Below are 18160 nucleotides of genomic sequence, written 5' to 3'. Positions count from 1 at the left end.
CAGTGGCAGGAGGGCTGATGGGAGAAAGGGGCAGAGAAGTTCTTGGGTATCCTCTCTCTATCCAAAGCTGGGGAGAAACAGGAGCAATAGTCATAGTGGGAGAGAGAGGGAACCAAAGACGCATCTGGAGCCCCAGGGATGTCCTAGGAGAGGAATCTGTGTGTGCCCTCGGTCTCCCCTTCACTGGGACACTGGCAGCCAGTCATGAGCCCAGAGCTGGGCTGGGAGGCAGAACAGGTAGAAAACTGGGCTGAAAACAGATGTGACTGTTTGGACAAGGAAGAAGCTGTGCTGAGTGGTTGCAACAAAATACGCATCATATTTAATGACCCAAAGCATAGAAAATAGAAGGGGTTTAAGAAAAACCTTGTATGCTCCGAGTGCCCTGTCAGTGAGGACTCATGAATAGCAAACAGCTTAAGATTCCTCCAGCAGGTTCCAATAGAAGTGTTTATTCTTAGATATACACAGGCTCTTTTCAAAACCTCTCCAGCTTCTACACTTTAAGTCATTAAATCATTGTTTATCTCAAGTTCTTTAATCACATTTTTGTTTAGGTGAGAAATAGCAGGCTATCAAATGTCATTTAGCAGGCAAAGAATCAGCCTAGAGCTCTCTTCCTAGTCCCCTTTCCAAGGGAAGATCAACTCTAATCCTCCTGTAATACCTGCAGCATCCGTCCAGAAAGGGATTTGCTCTTGCTTTTCTGCAGAGACAAATGTGCTGATTGAGAAGATTTTTGAGCCCTGTCTCCTCCACCTGGTCCCCCCAGCAGGGACAGTGCAGTGATCAGAGGAGCACGTAGGTGAGAGCTCAGTGCTTTCATCCCTTGGTGTACAAGTGATACAAAATTCTGATTCAGTTACTGAGCTGATGTGGTTGAGTGCACCTGCTCCTGAGGGTAATGGCAGGCAGTGCCAGAAAAGACCAAAGTGAAACGCTACAGATCCCTTATGGGGCAAGATTTAACAGTACTGATTTACATCAGCTGCAGATATGACCATGTATAAGCTGAATGAAATAGGCACAGCAAGAAGGACATTGAGGGGCTGGAGTGTGTCCAGGGAGAGAAAGGAGCTGGGGAAGAGTCTGGAGAGTCAGTCCTATGAGGAGCAGCTGAGGGAGCTGGGGGGTCTCAGCCTGGAGAAAAGGAGTCTCAAGGGGGACCTTCTCACTCTCTACAACTCCCTGACAGGAGGGTGGAGCCAGATGGGGGTCGGGCTCTGCTCCCAGGGAACAAGGGATAGGACAAGAGGAAAAGGCCTCAAGCTGTGCCAGGGGAGGTTCAGGTTGGACATCAGGAAGAATTTCTTCCTGGAAAGGGCTGTCAGGCATTGGAAGGGGCTGCCCAGGGAAGTGGTGGAGTTCCCCTCTCTGGAGGTGTCCAAGGAACAACTGTACGTGGCACTCAGTGCTTTGGTCTGGTTGACAAGGTGGGGATCGTGCACAGGGTGGACCTGATGATCTTGGAGGTCTTTTCCAACCTAAATGATTCCATGATATGTTATAAGGAGCCAGTTGAAAGATAATTGCTGGGTTTGCCAGGTTTATCCTCTCTGTGCCTGGGCGTGCTGGGATAGTCAGGTACAGCAGGGACACTTTGGAAGGAATCCACAAGCTGGGAGCACTAAAACACACAGGGTGTTTCTGAATCTGGAGCCGTAGACTTTACAGAGCATTTCCCACCAGCCAACTCTGGGTGCAAGGAGAGGGGCAGAGCAGGGGGACACAGGGAAGCAAGGCACAGTAAAGATCCTCACTTTCATGTTTTTGGGCTACCAGCCAAAAATCCTCAGCAGCCAGAAGATCCTTGGAAAAGAAGTTCTCTTTGCCGAATGCTCCACCAGAGCAAAAGCCGTTATCAGCCTGGGTTCATATTGTTCAACTTTTTCTCAGTTTCTAGGGAAACACTTTAAAGCACTATATTTATCGGATCGTCTTTCCAAACACCTCCGCCAACACTTAATTAATGGAATTTTTAAGCCTGGCTCCAGCTTCTGCAAATTAATAGTGTGCTCCCTTACGGCAGCTGGGGAGCAAGAGAGACACGGATACTCCCATAAATAAGTTGGAGGGTGCAGAGGCAGAGGGGCAGCTCCTATTTGTCTGCATGTGCTCAGCCCCTCAGGGAGGTAAGGCCGTCATACACTTCTGTGATGTCTCATCTGCTTTTATTACTGTGCCCTGAGGAATCTGTGCAGATGAAAATGTCCTGGATAAATAGCTGGGCCATAAAAATGAACTTTTTGGTGTCTTTCATCATACCTTTAGCGTCAGTGTCTCTGCACAGAGTGGCAGGTAGTGAAGAACTGGAGAAGGCTGTGGAAGGGTGTGAAAACCATCCTAAAAGACTGGGATATCCTGGAGCAGACATGGCTCTAGCACTTGGGAAAACAGGGCACCCGCCCTAGAAAGCAGCAGGTTACCCAGAGCAGGAAAATGGGCTGGACCTCAATGCCAGCTTTTCCCATGCCAGCTGCCTCAAAGGGCAAAACTGGCAACTGCAGTGCCAGGGCTTTCCAGGACACCCTCCTGGACTTCTGAGGGCTGACCCTTAGCATTAAGCAGGCAAAATTCAGTTTGTCTCCATCTTTGGGAACTCTTGAACCAGCAGTGCTCAGAGGTGGTGAGTAAGGAAGCTGGGAAGGGGGTATTAGGGTGTCTTGAGGGACAGGACTGCAGCAAAACTGGAGCTGTGCAGGAGATGCTGGGCCAGATGTGTGGGGGTTCATAGGGCTCTGTGAGTCACATCGACAGAGCTGGGGTTCCTTCAAGAACAAACATGATTTTATGTCTCAGAACCAAAGGGGATTGGATGTAGGGGGAAATCTAGTGGCTCTTCTCTCCTCTCAGTGAGTTAAAATTCCATGAGCTGCTTTTGGAGAAGTGCAGAAAGACAGTCCTGAAGTCCTGGTGAGATGACTTTTCTGAGAATGTGGTCTGGGGAACAGGGCTGTGGTGCTGAGTGCTCTGGTGAGCTGTCACCTGCTTCAGGTGGAATAGTATGTGCAGCTCCAGAATGAGACCACTGGCAGGGAAAATCATAGACCTATGGCACCCAGCAAATCAGGGTGTAATTTATTTGCAAGTGATCAATTTTCAAACCTAAACAGATTTTTAGAATCGGCCTGTGCTGAGACAGCTGGGAGAGGCAGAGTCAGTTCCCAGCTGTGGATTGGACTTCAGGCTCACAGAATCTGCGAGTGGAGTGTCCACAGCTGATGCCACCAAGAAACCTCTAAGTCATTTCACTCCTCTATGGGGAAGAACTTTTCTCCCTTTGCAGTGCTCTCTTCTCCAGGAACGACTGTTTCTAGAAATCTTTGTCAAGGGCTTCTGCAGATGAGCACACCAAGACATTCCTCCTGGAAGCTCTTGCACTTGTTTGCCACAAGCTAAACACAATGAACAAACACTTCCAGAGCTTCTTAGGCTGCCCTGAGAGAAATGTGCTGGTAGTGACTCCTGGGTGGGATCTGGGTTCCGTCTGGGCTGAGCGTCTGCACTTAACATCCTCAAAGCAGTCCTTTTTCCTATTGCTTTCCCAGGTTGACCTCCTCTCTTGTTTATTTGAAGTGAGAAATGTGATGAGGCTTTTGTGGAGAGTATTCAGAACATGCACTTAGCTGGAGTTGTGAAAGGAGGTTTAAATAAGAAATTTAAGTGCTCTGTTCTTGAATCAAGGACTTTCCGTGTCCTTGCTTGGAAAGAACACCTATCTGGAGCCTAAATACATGAGCAAGGGTCATACAAAATGAGCTGGTGAACACATACTCGGGGGCTGGAAGGTTTCTGCCTGCCACCTCTGGAATTAGCTTTCAAAACTTTAGTCTTTATGGCAGAGCTCAAATTGAAGTAGCAGAGTTGGAAATACATAACATCTCAAAGATGACTTCTGTCCCTCCTGACTGATGTGTTTTGTGCCAGGGTACCAGTGTTGGGCAGTTCAGAAACTGTTGCACTGAAGTGGATGAGGAGACACAGCATTCCCTGGGGACACGAGGCAGCCACTCAGTCAAGTGTTCAAGGGGCACACACTGTGGGAGCTGAACCCATGAACCCCACCATGAACCCCCAAAACTCCTTGGGACATACAGTTCTGTGTTGCCTTCAAAAAAGGAGTGAAAGTACCTCCTGCTACCATCTGATAATGAACGAGCTGGAAACTGGTTTCGTGTGGGGTGTCTCAAATAAAATGTGTTCCAGAAATCAATGTATTAATTTGGCAATGTCTGTGCCAAGTCTTCCATTAGCAGGGGTAACAGCAAGAAACTCTCTCATTCCTCTAGAGTCTTGAAACTGGGAAACTATCCAGGAAATATTAGAAGTTAGACAGCCAATAGCTGTATTTGTCTTTTATTGTCCAGGGTGTAAACAAGCAGTGGGAAAAGTGCACAGCCTGCATATTTTAATATACAGCCTGATGCCAGGACTCTTCAATTGGCCTAACCTAAATGCCTCTCATTTAACAATATTTCCCTAACTGCAAATATTGCTTGGAAAAGCAGAGCAGGACCTTCATGCTTTCAGATTTGAAAATCTTGCAACTTCCCTGGCTTTTGGCAAAGATGGGACCAAAGGTTTTCCGTGGTTGGAAAATGAAAACTCAGTACAAGAATGCTGATAAAGAATTGCCATTATGGCGTTTTGATAAAATGTTTTCATTAGGGAAACAAATCTGTGGACATGGAGTGGACTTTTTTGGGTTTTTATTACAGGAAAAGTTATAATAAGACAGGACAACAAACGCTTTTAGCCCAGGAGCAGCAACCCCCTTGAAGATTTGTGAGCTTTGAGATCAGTCTCAGTGCACCCCAGTTTTGCAACTGGTTTTTGCAGGAGGTGTCACACAGATTTCTATGAGAAAATCTGGGCACTTGGAGTATGTTTAACATGAGTCTAAACCTTGATTTTTTCACAATTTTCTGCATCAAGTTACTCCCTGTTTCTAAACTACTGAGGTAAAGCTTGAGACTGTCGTGTGTGTAACAGTGATGTTTCTTATGCCTCTGTGAAGTAAAATTCTTTTGTACAGTAATCAAATTACAAATATTCTTGTTCAAAAGTACATACTAAACCCTGCCTTCAACATCCCTATAGAATAGGGAGATGAATGACAATTAATGAGAATACTGCTGGGAAATAAGGTGTTTTATTACATCAGCTCTTCTGAGTGTTCTTATGTGGTGTTTGTCATTGAACATGCAGCCTTCTGAATGACATGAGATAGGCAAGAGCCACTTAGAAAATAGAAGATAATCACATTATAATTATGGAATATACACCAAAAGTCAGGATTATTTTTGTGCTTCTTTTATCATCCTCTGTTTGTCATTAAACTGACATGTAGTTTGGTAGATGCAGTGGGTTTACTTCTGAGGAGCAATTCTAATTAGGAACTGATCAAGACATTTCTGATTAAAGGCATGTTTGATCTTTGGTTTTATTCTGCATTTACAAAGGAGAAATGATTGTTACAACATCACTGCTGTGCTTTGTAGTGTGTCTAAATCTCCAGCTATGCCTAAGTCAGAGATTTGCGTTTTTCATCATTGCGGAGTATTTGAAAACTCCATCAAAATACTCTGGCCCTGCAGAGAATCACAGAATCCAGGAATGGTTTGGGTTAGAAGGGACCTTAAAGCTTATCTTGTTCCACCTCCTGCCATGGGCAGGGACACCTTCCACTATCCCAGGTTGCTTCAAGCCCTGTCCAACCTGGCCTTGAACACTTCCAGGGATGGGGCAGCCACAGCTTCTCTGGGCAACCTATGCCAGAGCCTCACCACCCTCACAGAGAATAATTTATTCCCAATCTCCCATCTAACCCTGCCCTCTGTCAGTGCAAAGCCATTCCCCCTTGTCCTGTCACTCCAGGCCCTTGTAAATAGTCTCTCTCCATCTTTCTTGTCAGTTCTTCTCAGATACTGGAAGGCCACAATTAGGTCACCCCAAAGCTTCTCTTCTCCAGGCTGAACAATCCCAATTCTCTCAGCCTCTCCTCACAGCGGAGCTGCTCCATCCCTCTGATCATCTTGGTGGCCTCCTCTGGGCTCACTCCAACAGGTCAATGTCCTTCCTGTGTTGCATATCTGAAAAGTATTGTTATGTTTATGCAAAAATAAAAGGGAAATATTCAGCATCTGAAGGGGACAGTTGGAATAAAATCTGAAGACTTGAAAGTATATTATAAGGAACAAAGCATAGTGCCAAGGTGCTGCAGACTCCAGGTGGATGTGAAAGGGTGTGATCTGTGATTGCAGAACAGCTCTCCTTGGTAGTTGTTTAGTGGATACAAAACAAAGTATTTGCAGCAGGGGCCCTTCGCCCATGTAAATACTATGCTCTTAATCTAATGCTAATTTCAGAAGTTAATTTTAGCTTATATTTAAGGTGACAGTCTAATGGGTTTTTAGGATTGTACTTACATACATCAGCCCCGCAGCGATATCTGTTCATATGTGGGTGTAAATTATGTAACTCTTGATCTGCTGCCTGGGAAAGAGCAGAGCCAGGGTTTTATCCTTCCCTGTAGGAAAAGTAGAGACAGACCTGTCTGCTGAACTGCCTAACTTCCCTGCAAGGGGAGAGGCCCAAAGGCTTAGGCAGCACCCAGAGGCTCACCAGAGCTGGGTTTATTTCCTACCTCATTTCCCACGTAACTGTGCAAATTGCTGTCTCGCTCTCTCTGCCTTGGACCTTCATCTGTATGAAAATCATGATAAAGCATCACATTGTCCAGGATCAGTTTTCAGCCCCAAATGGAGTTTCCATGCAGCAAAGGCAAAAACTGCTGCTGCTGTCAGCTAAGGAGAGTGCATGAAGCAGTTGAAAACTCATTTATTTCTGGGTTTGTTTCTTGGAGCCCTCATGCCCTGTGTGTCAGCCTGTCTCTGGGCTCTGCTCTGCTCTAGTGTGGCCTCAGAGTCCTGGGGGCAGTTTTTGGCACCACAATATAAAAAATATCTAAAGCAGTTAGAGAGCATCCAAAGGAGGGGCAGGAAGATGATGAAAAGGCTCAGGAGGGGAAGCCATAGGAGGAGTGGCTGAGGGCACTTGGCTTGTTCAGCTGGAGGAGACTGAGGGGAGACCTGACTGGGGTCTGCAGCTTCCTCACGAGGGGCAGTGGAGGGGCAGCTCCGATCTCTGCTCTGTGCGACCAGTGACAAGACCTCAGGGAATGGCTGGAGCTGTGCCAGGGGAGGGTTAGGTTGGATATCAGGAAAAGGCTTTTCTGCAAGAGGGCACTTGGGCGCTGAACAGGCTCCCCAGGGCAGTGGTTATGACCCCAAGGCTGACAGAGCTCAAGGACAACGCTCTCAGGGACTTGGTGGGATTGTTGGGGTGTCCTGTGCAGGACTAAGAGTTGGATTGAATGATCCTTGTGGGTCCCTTCCAGCTCAGGATATCCCCTGATTCAGTCTCAGAGCCTGAGGTACGTGCAGAGATGGAGCCATCGCTCTGGTCCCCGTGTCCCTGAGGTCCCACAGTTTTTGGCATCTCTAGCACACACCTGCTCCCAAATGGGAGAGCTCCAAGCATGTACTGATTGACTGCACAGCCCCCACACAGCAATTTTTAAAACATTTAAATAGCCTGTCTTCTTTGCTTCATCTTGACAATTGGTTTTAATCAGTATTATCAGCTGCTTAAAACACTTAATTCTCTCAAGCACTATAACATTCAGCCTCCAGCAGATACTTGGAGCGGAGGTGCAGGATTGGGGATGTTATCAGGAGTTTTGTTTCAAACCAGCATAAAAGGAGAAGAAAACTCATCCTTTCCACCCCCCCCCCAGTTTATTTGGTTTAAAAAAAAAAAAAAGGCACTCAAATAAACTAATCATATGACTGAGTTATTTTGATACGTGGAATGCTGTTTATTTCTGGCTTGTCAATACTTTAATTAATTTCAATCTGTTTCTAAAACAGAAGTGAAGTGCATAATTGACTTGAATCCTTTAGGAGTTGTCCTGCCATCTGCACGGTCTGAAGCGAAGCAGCACAGGCAGTGTAGCATTTAAAGGCATTAGAGGAAATTATATGGTTCTGGATTAATGCTGACTTCTGATTAATATTTTTAGGTGGCAGTAGAAAAGAATATGGTAACAGCTGGAAAGCCATAGATCAAATAATATCTTCCCTATTGTCATGTTTCTATACTGAGACACACATTGTCAGGTTTACTCATAAAATAGCTTATCTAGATTTTTAAGTGTTTAAGACTCAGCCTCCAATTTTATGCCTAGGAACAATCAGTGGAGTAGAAAAGAGGAGAGGCAAATGACAGCTTATTTGTAGTTAAAGACCTCCATGAAATATCACGTCAGCTTGAGTTACAGAGGGAAATGCCATGGCTTGGTTGAAAACAAAGCAAAGCAACTCTTCCATGTATTCCCTGTACACTGAGGGCACTGTTAAATCAAGAAGAAAGCTCTTTCCTAGGCTACCCCTGCTCTCAGCTTTTAATCTTCTTCAGTGAGAACTGTGCACATCCCTTGTTAGAAAGTGCTCTCTGCAGTCCCTGGTTCCCTCCAGGAGATGCCCCAGGTTACCTGTGCAGGCAGAGTCATTGCCCTCCGGTTCGGAAAAGGGCCATCCAGCCACCTTTTTATCAGCTGTGCTCCTCTGCCCCCAAAACCAGAGCATTATTTATCCAACCCTGACTTTCTTTCCCATCTCTCACTCCTGCAGGAGTATCTGTGCAGTGCCTGAGGTGCTCCCAGCACTGAGCTGGTTGTCAATGCTTTTTCCTGCTGCAGTGGTGGGGAGGTCAGGGTGTGATGTGTGATGGAAACCAGAGCAACGTGCATGGTCTGACCAACATGACTTATCTATGCAGTTTAATTGCTTCACAAAATATGCAAAAGCACTTGAGTTCATTTAAGAAAGCTGGAGTGTTTACAGGAAAGTGGAAAATGAGCTTGAAAAAATAATTATCCCTTTTTTTCCCTTCACATTAATGGCTATGCAGAAGAGCCTTTTAAATATATCCATATGTGTGTTTTAAGCATTCATTCTACATCAGTATTTCACCTTTTTCCTTAAGTGATTTCTATATTCCTACTAACCAACAATCATTTTGCCTGAAGCTCATTTCCTCGTAATAGCAAACCCATCAATCTGCTTTATTAAACAGGGAAGCAAGCTTGGAAGCCAGAGCACTCAGATTTGATAAAAGATGTTATGCAAACCATTGATTTTAATTTACAGCAATATCCACTTCTTCCATTATTAACAACTTCGAATTACTAAGACTGAATAATTAACAGGTATTTCTACTTGATGATAGATTATCCAAAAGGCAGATGTACAGCAACACAGCCAAGATGAACATCCCTCCTGCACCCCCAGTGATGCATATGCCTATTTAATGTTCCCCAGGGGAGTAATGCAACATGGCATGAGAGAAATACTCTCTCTGCTTCCAAAACTATCATCAGAACAAACGTTCCACTGATAAGAGTGCCAGTGTGTTCCTGATCTGCTGGTCTCTGCTCAGAGCCCTGGGCTGTGGCCAGCCAAGGCAAGTGATGCCAGTAGGATGCCACCACCCCCAGGGCAGGATCACCTGTGTGCACAGGATGGGAAATGTGGGCTTAAAACATCTCCCTGTTCCTGGCTGAAGTCAAAGAACACATCAGTCTCCAAGCAGGACAACATCTGGAGAGATTTGGCTCAGGGCTAGGCATTTCCAGAGATTGTTTTGATGAGTAAAGACTCAAAATCTGTGCACCAAAGAAGACCCAAGGGGGGTAATTCTCTTCAGTGTCTGTTCATGTGCACAGCTCTCGGCAGCTGACGAGGCTGGAAGGGAGGTAGGTCTCTGTACAGGGCAATAGGCTTTTTCCCTGGAGAGGATGTTCCCTTTCAGGGCACTGCATGCTGGAGTAAGAAGCTCCATCCACACCTGATGGCCAGCTCCCCCCAACGTGGCTCAGGGATGAGGGAGCTGTCTCTCCCGTCTGTACACGCTGCAGATACAGATACAAGGTGCTCAAATAACACAGCGATAGGAATTGTTTAGGAACAGCAGAAGGACGGGCAAAGCTAGATAAGACAAAATATAAATCTAACTCAGCCTGGCTCTGTATAAACTAAACCCTCATCATCTTCTTGTCTGCTGTGCCAGCATGTGTGTGCTGCCACGCTCACCTGGGAGGAAGAGGAACATCTTTTGTGGGTGCTATTCAGCGTGGTTTGACATTTTGTTTCACAAATGCAGCCAGACAGCAGTGTCAGCCTATTGTGAAGGTTATTTGGGCAGGTACAATTACAGCTCTCAGTGAAGGTGCCTTTGATCCCACCATCCCCATTGTTCCTGAGGCTTTTCATCCCATCTGGTACCCAGCTAGAAGGGCTGTGGCTGAGACCTGACTTTGAAATTGTTTCTTTTCCATTTCCCTTCAGTTTTCACAATGTCTTTTTCAGCTGATGAACATCATTAATGAGGGCTCTGGCATTCAGCTGTGCCAAAAATACTGATGCTTGTCCAGTGTCTGGCCCTCCCCAGCTGTGCAGCAGCCCCTTGCAGAGGAGAGCACACAGTGGGCCCCGGGTGGTCTGTGTGTCCTGCTGTGCATGGTGCCCACCAGCTGCTCAACCTTTTCCAAAGGACTTTGCTGCAGTGCAGGTTCATGTGTCAGCAGCTCCCATCTTCCTCCCTCCCCAAACCTCCGGTGAAGGACTGAGGAAAATGAGGTCTTTCAGATCAGATGTATGTGGAGATGGATGAGAGAGAGATTTCTAAAGAGGGGAAGGAGTGACATCCTATTCCAGGAGCAGCTGTGTGGCCAGTGGCCAGTTCTGTTGGGTTACAACCTTGTAGAGAGGTGGGATACATCCAACTGTCCACTCTACGTGACATTTATTAATCTCTTAATTTTAACACAGGAGATTATCTGGAATTAAAAGGTGCCTATGCTCTCACAGGTGAGAAAGCCTGACAGTTAAAGGTGCTTGGACAATGCTGTCAGGCACATGGTGGGATTCCTGGGGCTGTTCTGTGCAGGGACAGGAGCTGAACTTCCATGATCCCTGTGGGTCCTTTCCAACTCAGGATATTCTATGATTCTCTTTCTTATTATACCCATATAATCGCACATGGTTTGGATCCTGCACATATCTGCATAGTGCTGGGTTTTTCTGTGAAACTGGTGTGAATCCAGGGCCTCTCCTTTCCTCTTCTTTTTTTTCCTCTTCTTTTTTTTTCCTCTTAAACATCCTCACCTACCTGGATAAACCTATACCCAGTAATGTACTGCCTTGTAAAACATCAAAATATAAGGAATTCCTATGATATTATTCATATTCCATATGAAGAATCCAACATCAGCAGGCTGCAGTCTGCCCCACTGGGGCAACTGGCAGTGGGAGGAAAAGTCATACTCTGAGTGGCTTTTAGGGACAAAAATGGGGATTGTGATTATGTGGGTGTTCTGCAATGCAGGCTCAGGGTAAAGTCATTCTCTAGAACCTTCTTAACATAGCACAGGCAGGACTTCAGCAGTCTCTAATCATTTTTAGCTTTGCCCAGATCAGGAGAATTCAGTGAGATAAAGTGTAAAAGCCTGGAACGTTATTTAGTAAATAAAAAGTGACCCCAGAGGCAGTTAAAGTAAAACAGAATAACAGTTCAATTTTTCAATTACCTGAACAATCTCTCAGCATTAATCCTGGGTGTCGAATATCAGCTCTGTATGCTGAGAAGAAATTTCCCTGCTGAATTAGTGTCAAGTGCTGCTCTTAATGCCAGTTTATTTCCAACCACACTTGATAAGACGAACAAACACCCATTCTCACCTGGGTAATGTAATGGGGAAAGTTACACAAGCAGGTGAAGGTCTAGGATGCATTTCATTCTGAATACATAATTACAAATAGTTTTAAGGGAAAAGTGGCTCAAACGTTTGTAATAAAACCAGTTTTATGAGGAATTGGACACGTTTTATTGCATGCTGTGTATTACCTTCCTGCTTTGCAGGCTCTGAAAAAAACTCCACCAGTAACTTCTTTGAAACATTTAGCATACTATTTCTAGAAATGCAGACTTAAAATATGTTTTAATGTTATCCTTCCTTTTTCTTTTCTTCATTAACTGAAAGAAATTTTTGATCTCAGGGTAGGGGGAAATTGGGCATGCACTGGTAAAACATTTTATTTCCTTTCTCTTCTGGAAAAGTTACCAAGTGAAAAAGAGAAAAAAAAGATGCCGGGCTGCCTCTTCTTTTGTGGCAGAGTGAAGGAAGGAGAGAACAAGGGAAAATATTATGTAGAAGATTTCAAAATTTAAGATGTAAAATGCTCACTTGAGGAAAGTTTGAACCCAGTAGTTCTTGTCCTATCAACTCAGGAACTGTAGCGACAGAAGAAGGAGTGATGGGTTCAAACTGAAAGAGGGGAAATTCAGGTGAGATATATAGAAGAAATTCTCCCCTGTGAGGGTGGTGAGGCCCTGGCACAGGTTGCCCAGAGAAGCTGTGGCTGCCCCATCCCTGGAAGTGTTCAAGGCTGGGTTGGATGTGGCTTGGACCAACCTGGGATAGTGGAAGGTGTCCCTGCCCATGGCAGGGGGTGGAATGAGATGGTCTTTAAGGTCCCTCCCAAGCCAAACTATTTTGTGATGCTATGATACTAAGACCTTGGGGACAAAAATGGGAAAACAACAGAAAAGGAAACCAGAATACTTCTGCATGGAAAATAACATTATTTATTTGGGTGAAAAGAGAATGAAAACATTCTTGTCCAGAGGCTCTGAATTGGACTGCCAAAGATCAGGCACAGCTCACTCCAGATCTCATAAATGGGCTCCTCCACTGTGGTGGCTCATTCAGCTCTGGGAGCCGTGGGCACTGCAGGCATCCTCCACCTGTAGCCTTTGTGCTGGTGGATGGAAATGGGTAGAAATGGACATGGATAGAAATGCTTTTTGTTCAGGATCTTGGTGGGAAGGTCTCGCTGTGACAGGAGCGGGAGGCTGCTCTCACCCTCACTAACACTGGTGCCTGTGGCTGGCACTGCCTGGGCCATCCCCTCCCAGCGCTGCTGCAGCTTCTTTTCTTTTCTCTTTTATCTCTGTGTGCTCCCCAGTTCGAGTGAGGGCTTCGGCATAGCGGAGAAGATCGTGCTGCTCACCTTCATCTCCGCCGTCATTCTGATGGCCATCCTGGGGAACCTGCTGGTGATGGTGGCCGTGTGCCGGGACAGGCAGCTCAGGTGAGCCCACCCAGCCGGCCACCACCTGCCCTCCCACAGGGAGGAATGCGGAAATCCCCCACTAAAATGCCCTGTGCCTGCAGCTGAGGGCATAAACTGCGACGACAAAGGGTGTCTGGCCGTTTGTTGCACCACGGCAGTGTCAGACTCACACTGGCCTCGCGCGTCCCCCCTCGCACCTGCACCGTGGTGGTGGGATCATTTTAGTATCCATCCTCGACATTTTTAACATTCTCAGTGTAGAAAACCAGATAAATCAGCGGAAACAGAGCTAAGCAGCAATTCCTTGGAGAAGCAGGTTGGCCTCTACCCCTTTTTTCCATCTCATAGTTCCCAACACGCCCATCAGAGAACCATGAAGATCAAGGTCCGGTTGCAGTTGTGCTGCACTGCCTCAGCTTGGCAAATGTTGACCATGATTTTGGGGGGGGGTGTCACAGACAAAATTCCTGTTTTCCTGTTTCGAGGTTGCTGCTAACCCTGGGAATTGTCAGACCAGCCTCAGGAGCAGAGTGAGGTATTTAACAGCCTCTGTTCGTGTTCTGCGTGGGATTTTTAATGGATTTAATTCTATTTTATTGTTGTGATTTAAAAAGTACTCTTCAAGTTAAAATTACAGCTTCAGTCTAGATTATTCTCAGTGCTTTCTGGTAGGATTTTATCAATTTACAAGTTAAAATAAAATCCCCCTCTTCTACCCCAAACTCCAGTGGAAGTTGTGAGGCTGAGCCACATGCAGAGACCTGTGAGCATCTATTTGCCTCCTCTGTGTGAGCAGAATGATCTGTTTATATAGAGAACACTGTGGATATTTAGCTGTAAAGACCAGCAACAACCTAGAGGTGACTGTATAAAGTGAGGGGCATGTTAGAGACGAACTTTTAGTGTGATGGAGCAAATTAGGCCCAAACTCTGTCTGAAATCTCAGTGCAGATCAAATCTTCAGCTGCTGCACTGAAGTTATCCCACTCTAATTTTGTGATCTGTCTTACAGGAAAATCAAGACCAATTATTTCATTGTTTCCCTTGCCTTTGCGGACCTGCTGGTGTCAGTGCTGGTGATGCCCTTCGGAGCCATTGAGTTGGTTCAGGACAACTGGATCTATGGAGAGATGTTCTGCCTGGTCCGGACGTCCCTCGATGTCCTGCTCACCACAGCATCAATCCTGCACCTGTGCTGTATCTCGCTGGACAGGTACGAACAGGAGAGCACAGGGAATAGTTGTAGTGCTTTAGTTCTCTGCAGTGTCTTTGGTTATCTGGAGTAGCCAAAGGGCAAAGATGAACATGCTGGGCACCACAGAGCAACAAATCTCTCCCAGTGGCTGATTTTGGAGAGAACTGTCTGAATCCTGTGAGTGCAGAAAAACTTGGAAAGGAATGAGATATATGCTGAGATCAAGCTAGGGGCTTGGTTCCTCTTTTACTGTTGTCTGCAGTTTTCCAGGTTAAAGGGCAGAACTTCCCATACAGAATAGCAAGAATTTTTCACAAGATAAATAGTTAGTAGAAAACATTCTGACCAGCTATTCTAACAATATTTACAGCTTTTGTTTGAGTTCTGTGTGGGGATTTCAATACCGTTAAAAATACTGTTACTGAGTATCACTAATATGGCTGAAATAACCATAATCATTCTCATCATTGTGACAACTGATATTTAAAGAGCATCTTTCATCCAGAGAGTCTGTGTGGAGCCAGACTTCAAAAGATAGTTGATTAACCTCCCATTGATGGGCAGCACAGCTCTGTGGTGGGAGAGGGGGCACCAGCACGGGCAGTTTTGTATCCAGAGGAAAGCTGACGTCAAACAGCTACGGCTTCTTCCCTTATCTGGACGTTTAGATGGCTGGAACACAAATAGGAAGCTTGTTATCTCAAAAATGTTGACAAATTGCCACTTTGAGCCAATTACCAGGAAAGCAGATGTTGGGCACCGTGCTCTGGATGTGACCTTGCTCTATAAAATGTTGGACTTTGATTCTCCAGGCTCTTAATTAGCTACAGGGGGTTGTGTAGAGAAGGGGGCATGAAGGGAAAATGTTATTTCACCCCCTGATCTCCAACACCTGCAGGGGATGAGGAACATCCCATGTGGGGTTCACAGAAAGGAGGCTGTCCCGTTTCTCCTGCCCTCTTGCAGACCTCCACCACGTCATGAGCTCCTGCTCCTGCTGCCTGTACCCACTGGTCCACCATCCTGAGACAGCCTTGTCTGGGGTGGCAAAGGGGTTGGGACAGCCTTGCCAATCAGAATGTGTGGCTCAGAGTTAATGCATTAGGGATACAGACCCCAGACTTGGGCTTTAAAGGTTGCTGGTAGAAACTTCAATTTCTTCCACAGTTTTTAGTTGTTTTGGGGTTGTTTTTTTCCTCAGTAAGAACCCAAAAAGTGCTAAGAGGACAGAATAGATGAGGAGGTAGAAGTGGATGGCCCTGAGAAGAGCAGAACAGGTAGATGAATGACTAGGTTTCTGTGAAGGGAAGGATGACTCAGCCCATTACTGATCTGTTCTCCAACCCCAGTGCTTCTCTGGTCCTGGCAGGTGGAGGAGCATTGGCAGCTCTGCTTCCTTCACAGGGTTTGATTTAATTTTTGCTGGCTGTTGCCTTTGTGTTCATTCAGACTTTATGGCAGTGTGCTGCTTCTAGTTGGTATTTTTTCCATGATTCATCTATTTCCTGCCTTCTGTTTTGTTTCAGGGCATACAACTGTGAGTTTTGAGGGTTTTTTTAAGAAAACTGGGTGGTTAATCTAATCCTCAGGACTCAGTTGGGAAGTCATTCCCTTTAACATTTTCACAAAGTTAAAAATACTTTCCACAAGTTGAAAATACTTTTATCTGATAATATCTCGTATCTATTTCCACTGCTGCTTCTGGAAAAGAAAGAAACAAGCCAGCATTCCAGTTTTAATTCTCAAAGGCATTTGAGAAAATCTGGAGAAATCACCACAGGATAAACTGATTTTACTGCTCAGGGAGCCAAGTACTGCAGAGACTTAGAGCCACTTTCAGTCTCAGCTGAAAAAGGGTTTTTCCAATGTAGCAGGGGTATCTCAGGGCTCACTGAATCCAGAGTTTCCAGCCACTGTGTTATGCTCTTTCATCATCTCTTTGATATTCTAATATAATAGAAAGATTTATCCTTGAATTATTTATTTATTGCATGTTTTATGCATACACGTCCATTCTTTGTGCCTGTGCAATAAAAATAATTGCACTGCATATAAGCAGACCAAGAAGCTCTGATAGTCTCCAATACAGTTAACCCGTCAGGAAAGGCAATTTTCTTCTCCAATATTTGCAGTGCAATTTGCAATACAGTTACTTCTCGAAGTCTTGGGTGGGAGGGGGAAGCAACAGAGAAACAAATAAAGAAAGAAAAATGTCTGTGTTGGGCTCTCTGCTTCATCTACCCCTCTGGCTGTATCCCAGCCTGGGAAGCTTCCCCCAAAGGCTGTGTCTCTGCTGGGCACTGTTTGCCTGGTGTGTTCCAAACATTTGCACATGACAAACCAGCCCTGACTGTGTGTGTTTGTACATCCAATGCTCGTCTTACTGGAATTCAAACATCCCCCATAATCACTGCTAAATAAGGGCTAAAGCAAAGCAGATGTATCCAAAGAGTGTTGGAGCACCAGAGTGACAGATGCTTGTTGCACCGTTTACAAACATTAATTAACATTAATGTACTGTTCAGGCATCAAATTAGCACAATCCCTTGAGAGAGATGATGTTTTAGAGACTCCCAAGCCCCGATGCTCTGCAGGGGCAGTCCCTGTGCAGAAGGAGCCCTCTCCCCGTGCCAGGGAAAGGAGCGTGGTTGGAGGAGCACGTCCAGGGGCATGGGGTGGTCACTCCCTTTGCCTGCTGTGCCTGCCCCTCCTGCTCCCAGGGCTCCAGCACATCACTCCGTGCTCCTCTCTTCTGCACCGTGTCACAGACAAGGCACAAGGGATTGATTTCATAGAATCACAGAATATGTTGAGTTGGAAGGGACCCACAAGGATCATCAAGTCTAACTCTTAGCCCTGCATAGGACCATTCCCAAGAGCCTTTTGCTCCCCAAAGGATGCCTGGGCCATGGTGGGGCTTAAGGTTGGGAGCACAGTGTCTTTTTCCAGGACAGGGAGAAGCAGCTGTGCCAGCAGAACATCTGCTGGCTGTCCAGGGGGACAGGGAGGTTGTGAGTGGGGAGACTTATTAGGCTTTAAATAGCTGTCAGTAACGATTAGGCAGTCGGCAATCTGATTATCTGACACAAATTCCAGCTAAAGTTCTGAGACTATAAATCCCTGTGCCTGTTTGGGTAAAAAGGCATCTGATCCTGTGCAGCTCCCAGATGCTCAGGTGGAGGAACAGAGAGGCAGCACAGGAAGGGGCTGAGCCCGGGCACATGGGGACTGTCCACGAGGCTGTGAGAGATGACACGTAACTGCAGAGTTATCCCTGTTGGCCAGAAAACTAACCCAGGGTTTGCAGAATTCAGGTCCGAGAGCATTAACAAAAATACCAGAGCAGATGGCCATGGCACAGTCTGAGGGATGCACTGTCCTTTATTAATCTTTACAAACCCTCTAGAAATCTGGTAATTTATTTTGCCACTGTTGCTGCCAATAACCCTCCACACACACCAGCCACACAGGGACCATGGAGGAGTCCTCTGTCTCCATTTGGCAACATACGTTTGTTTGTATTCCTGGCTAAATTTATCCAGTTCCAATTAACTGTTCTCTTTAGCATTTTTCTCAGTGTAATTATCTCAACACCAGCAGGCCGTTGTTTTTCTAATAAGAATTTAATTTTGTTAGATATAATCATTTTAGGACATTTTCTTTTTCTGGACCGGTGGTGCATAACTTTGTTTTATTTGGCGCAGTGAGAGCTCAAAGCTTATTTGCTCTGTGGGAAAAAGGAAAATAGAAAGAGCTGTTCTTTCCAAAA

General features: G+C 45.7%; 1 protein-coding gene across 1 annotated transcript in view; it reads left to right on the top strand.

Moving 5' to 3' along the window:
- Window positions 1–18160, top strand: part of HTR4 (5-hydroxytryptamine receptor 4) — an 89260-nt gene that overhangs the window by 26874 nt on the left and 44226 nt on the right. Inside the window, exons 3-4 of the mRNA XM_017822855.1 lie at window positions 13089–13214; window positions 14209–14409. Of these exons, the coding sequence (XP_017678344.1) occupies window positions 13089–13214; window positions 14209–14409 (327 nt within the window). The remainder of the gene's footprint in view (window positions 1–13088; window positions 13215–14208; window positions 14410–18160) is intronic.

Source organism: Lepidothrix coronata, unplaced genomic scaffold (assembly GCF_001604755.1).
Source record: "Lepidothrix coronata isolate B3197 unplaced genomic scaffold, Lepidothrix_coronata-1.0 Scaffold100, whole genome shotgun sequence".
Lineage (NCBI taxonomy): Eukaryota > Metazoa > Chordata > Aves > Passeriformes > Pipridae > Lepidothrix > Lepidothrix coronata.
The sequence above is the reverse complement of the archived record's forward strand: the minus strand, read 5'-3'. Positions and strand labels throughout refer to the sequence as shown.